We start from the raw sequence: 5337 nt of genomic DNA, 5'->3' as shown, positions 1-5337 counted from the left end.
AGATGGTCAGTGTCTTCCTTCAAACCCAAGAGGCTGATTATTATCAAAACATGATGTATGTGATGGGTAAGCCGTTTGCCGAAGCCATCAAGATCGGTGAAATAGTTGAAAATGGGTTGAAAACAGGGCGAATCTTGAGTCAGTCTGCTATAAGGGCTACCTCCCAAGCAATCTAAGGCGGGTCTGGAGGAGTAGCAAACCCAAAGAAGAAGTAAGAAGTAGCAATGGCAACTTCCAGTACAAGAAAACCCCGTCCACCCAGACCTCTTGTCTTTGAGAGAACCCCACAACATTACTATCCCCACCAAGATGTGTCTTATGCTATGGTTCCTTAGCCATACGCAGTGATGAATGCCCAACCCTATATCAGGCCACAACAACAATTTAATCAAAACCGAGCTCCATTCCCCAGAAATCAACCTCCTCACCAAGCTCATTATAATCCCTGACCTCCACAGAACAACTTCCGTGCTCGGGAACCACCCAAGATACCAAACTTCACACCCATTGGCGAGTCTTATTCCGGCCTTTTCCCCAAACTTGTTCAGATGGGTTTGTTGCAGCTTGTACCCCAAACCAGGCAAAACCCAGCATCGCCCGCTTACAGAGCTGGTACTCGATGTGCCTACCATTCAGAGGTAGAAGAGCATGATATAGATGACTATTGGACCTTGAAGAGGGCTGTGGAAAATCTGATAGAACAAAAGAGAATAGTGCTAAAGGACGAAAACATTCCTAATGTAACCAACATTCCATTACCGGCCCACAATAACGGGTCGGTTATTGGAATGATCTGTGAAGACAGAGAGTTTGACCCAGCTCTAAAAGCCATCATTGCCCTAGACGATGTGGAAAAGAAGCCAAAAGTTTTCGCGAAACAAGACAAGGGGGAGAAGAAGAGCAAACCTACCCCCCAGAATACAGAAAAGAAAGTGGAAGTTGAAACTGGGACAGCGCCCTCCAAAGTTGTCATTCTCTATGTTCCTCGAGTCCACAAGAAAGAACAGATGTCATTGAGTCCTCCTAGAAGGTTTAAGCTAAAAAAGAGAGCTCAAATGTATGTGCCCAAGGGGACTTACGTGGTGCGGGGGTCGATAAATCCACCAAGGCTGAATGAGCCCGTGGTTATTAGCCATGCACCGCAAAGGCCCATGACAGATGCCACTGTCGTTCCATGGAACTATAACAAAGCAGTAGTAACTTACAAAGGCAAAGAGATCTCGGGAGAAGTTAAGGAAAATAACCCGGCTGAGAAGTACCTCAATCTGGAGGAAGTGAATAATGCCACAAAAAAGCGTTTCCCACTTAAGAAGCCAGTGAGTGCTGAAGAAGCAGAAGTGTTCTTCCAGAAAATGAAAATGGCAGACTACGAGATAATCGACCAGCTTCGGAAGTCTCCTGCCCAAGTCTCCTTGTTGTCTTTGCTAATGAACTCAACCGAACATCAAAAAGTTCTGATCAAAACTCTCAACGAAGCGTATGTACCCATTAAAACCATTGTAGAACAGTTGGAGAGGATGGCAGAAAGGTTTTTTATAGTCAATCAAATCTCTTTCCGCAAGAATGATTTTCCCCCAGAAGGGGCCGCACACAACAAAGCCCTTTATCTGACAGTTAAATGCGAAGGGTATTATGTGAAAAGGATCATGCTAGATGGCGATTTTGGGGTAGATATTTGCCCACTCTCAACTCTGCAACATATGGAAATCGGTACTGAGAGAATCAGACCCAAAAACATTTGTATGCATGCTTTTGACGGCATAAAGAGGGATAAATAGGTGAGATTGGTTGATTCTGACTATCGGCCCGGTGAATTATGAGGTGACATTTCAGATTTTGGACATGGATACTTCCTATAATTTCCTCTAGGGAAGGCCATGGATTCACGAAGTAGGGGCTGTGCCTTCTACTCTCCACCAGATGGTGAAGTTCGAACATGAAGATCACGAGATTGTAGTTCACGGGGAAGATGAGCAATCGATTTATCAGGACCCGTCAGTCCCTTGTCTTGAAGCTAGAGAAGGAAGTGAACATATAGTCTATTAGGCTTTTGAGATTGTGGTCGCGGACCAATGTGAAGAAGGAAACCCTTGCCCTCAACCCTTTCTTTCAAATGCATCAATTATGGTGGCCAAAGAAATGATCAGGCATGGTTACAAACCCGAGAAAGGACTCGGGAAGTCATTGCAAGGAATAGCTGAACCCATCACTCTAGCTGCTAGTAAAAATTTCTTTGGGGTAGGTTTCCAACCCACGCCAGCAGATGAAAAATGGGCGGATAAAAGAAAGAGCAATGATTGGGTTTTGCTTCAGCCGATTCCGCATCTTTATAGGACATTTGTCAAGCCTAAGTATAGTGAGAAAGAGGAAGATGAGGCCTTTACGGCCGAGGAAATTGAAGAAATTTGTGGGGCTATGAGGCAGATGCTATATGAAACCCACATGGTCCAACCAGGGGAAGGCTCAAGCACCGCTGAGGTGCTATACATAGGACCCAGTGCCAAATTACAAAATTGGAAGGCAACTCCATTCCCAATTAGGTGGGAATCCCGGTAGTCCAGTCCTGCCACTTTTTCTACATCACGAGTTAGTTTAGGGTGTAACTCGGATGTTTTCTTTAGTTTCCTGCTTTTAATTCCCAATGAAAACCTTGTTATCTTCAAATTCCAAGAAATGAAATCAATATTTCATCGTTCATCTTTCTTTATTCTTTCTAATTTTTGTTATTTTTCTCTTTTATTTTTTCTTTCAGTTCTAATAATGCGGCTTTAAATAGTATGACATGCTTGCGGACTTCATGCTCAGATCCGAACATGCTGTCTAATTGTGAAATAATGAACCAAGATAAGCTTCACACAGATGAAAAAACCCGAGACGCATTGATCCAACTTTTGTTTGAGTTCAAAGATGTGTTTGCTTGGTCATACGACAAATTGCCAGGACTGAGTGTTGATTTGGTGGTTCATAAGTTACCCACCTACCCCGATTATCCCCCTGTCCAGCAAAAGCAAAGAAAGTTCAAAACTGATGTCAGTGACAAGATTAAACAAGAGGTCACAAAACAGTTGAAAGCGGGGGTGATCCGATGGTTCGATACACCACATGGTTAGCCAATGTAGTGCCAGTGCCAAAGAAGGACAGGAAAATTCGAGTGTGTGTGGATTACAGATATCTAAACAAAGCAAGTCTTAAGGATAACTTCCCTTTACCGAACATCCACATCCTTGTTGATAACTGCGCCAAACATGAGATACAGTCATTCGTGGATTGTTATGCAGGATATCACCAGGTGTTTATGGATGAAGAGGATGCAGAAAAGACAACTTTTACCACACCCTGGGGCACGTACTATTATAAAGTCATGATTTTCGGTCTGAAGAATGCCGGGGCAACCTACATAAGGGCCATGACTGCCATTTTTCATGATATGTGCACCAAGAGATAGAGGTGTATGTGGACGACGTGATCATTAGGTCCAGGACCCAGGATGACCATGTTCGGGATTTGAGAAAATTCTTTGAGCGGTTGCGTAAATATGATTTAAAGCTAAACCCAGCCAACTGTGCATTTAGGATTCCATCTGGCAAACTCTTGGGATTCATAGTTAGTCGGAGGGGCATCGAGTTAGACCCAACAAAGATAAAGTCCATTCGAGATTTGCCTCCTCCAAGAACTAAGAAAGATGTTATGAGCTTGCTGGGAAGATTGAATTACATCAGCCGATTCATTGCCCAGTTGACGTCTATATGTGAACCCATTTTCAAACTGTTAAAGAAAGATGCAGCAATTAAATGGAAAGACGAGTGCCAGGAAGCTTTTGACAAAATCAAAGAATACCTGTCAAACCCGCCAGTCTTGGTCCCGCCTAAACCGGGAAGGCCTCTGTTCTTGTATTTGACAGTCTTGGAGAATTCTTTTGGATGTGTCCTCGGACAACATGATGTAACTGGGAAAAGAGAACAGGCGATATACTATTTGAGCAAAAAGTTCACAAGTTATGAAGCCAAATATACCTTGTTGGAAAGAACTTGCTACGCTTAACTTAGGTTGCTCAGAAGCTGAGGCATTACTTGTTGGCCTACACCACTTACCTCATTACCAGGTTGAACCCTTTAAAGTACATATTCCAGAAGCCAATGCCCATATGGAGGTTAGCAAAGTGGCATATCCTACTCATTGAATTTGACATAGTCTACGTCACTCGCACGGCAATGAAAGCCCGGGCATTAGCAGATCACCTGGCTGAAAACCCGGTTGATGATGAATACCAACCTTTGAGCACCTACTTCTCGGATGAAGAGATAAATTCAGCTGAGGCAATATTTGAAGACACCAATGCTTGGAAAATGTTTTTTTGATGGAGCGGCAAAAGGCAAAAAGTGTTGGAATTGGAGCTATCTTGATCTCACCCACTGGTCAGCATTATCCAGCCACAGCCTGGCTTCGGTTTTTCTGCACAAACAACACTGCCGAGTATGAAGCCTGCATTATAGGTATGAACATAGCAATCGACCAAGATGTCGAAGAATTGTTAATCATGGGAGATTCAGATCTGATTGTCCGACAAGCTCAAGGAGAATGGGAGACCCGAGATGTCAAACTTATTCCCTACAAGAAACATGTGGAAGATCTTAGCAAGCGATTCAAGTCAATAGAGTCCAGGTACATCCCTCGTTGTCACAATGAACTAGTTGATGCACTTGCTACTTTAGCCTCGATGCTGCCATACCCAGGCAATGCCCACATTGATCCCTTGGAAATCCAAATCCGGGAAAGGCACGGTTACTGTAATATGGTTGAGGTAGAACCAAATATTCAGCCATGGTATCATGACATCAAAAGATTTCTGAAAACTAAGGAATACCCAGAGCAAGCCAGTGGAGACCAAAAGAGAACCATTAGACGACATACAAGTGGTTTTTTCTTGAGCGGTGATGTCTTGTACAAAAAGACTCTGGATCTCAACTTGTTAAGATGTGTTGATGCCGAAGAGGCCAGAAGAATCATGTATGAAGTGCACGCAGGACCCCACATGATGGGTATGTTCTGGCAAAGAAAATCCTTCGAGCGGGTTATTACTGGATGACTATGGAAAAAGACTGCTCCAGCTTCGTCCGGAAATGTCATCAATGTTAGGTACACGGTGACTTGATTCATGCACTGCCTACAGAATTGCATCTCATGTCAGCACCTTGGCCATTTATTGCTTGGGGCATAGATGTCATTGGGCCGATTGAGCCGAAAGATTCAAATGGACATAGATTCATATTAGTCGCTATCGACTACTTCACAAAGTGGGTCGAATCAATTGCTCTCAAATCTGTCACCAAGAAAGTT

The 5337-nt window shown here is 43.6% G+C and overlaps 1 protein-coding gene across 1 annotated transcript; it reads left to right on the top strand.

Moving 5' to 3' along the window:
* The first annotated feature begins 548 nt into the window (after positions 1 to 548).
* On the top strand, positions 549 to 1778 carry LOC107801803 (uncharacterized). Its single transcript, XM_016625197.2, has one exon. It carries the CDS (start codon positions 549 to 551, stop codon positions 1776 to 1778), a length of 1230 nt encoding a protein of 409 aa, XP_016480683.2.
* The last annotated feature ends 3559 nt before the right edge of the window (positions 1779 to 5337 follow it).

The sequence above is a fragment of the Nicotiana tabacum genome, chromosome 5 (assembly GCF_000715075.1).
Source record: "Nicotiana tabacum cultivar K326 chromosome 5, ASM71507v2, whole genome shotgun sequence".
Lineage (NCBI taxonomy): Eukaryota > Viridiplantae > Streptophyta > Magnoliopsida > Solanales > Solanaceae > Nicotiana > Nicotiana tabacum.
This window is presented reverse-complemented; position numbering and strand designations above follow the sequence as displayed.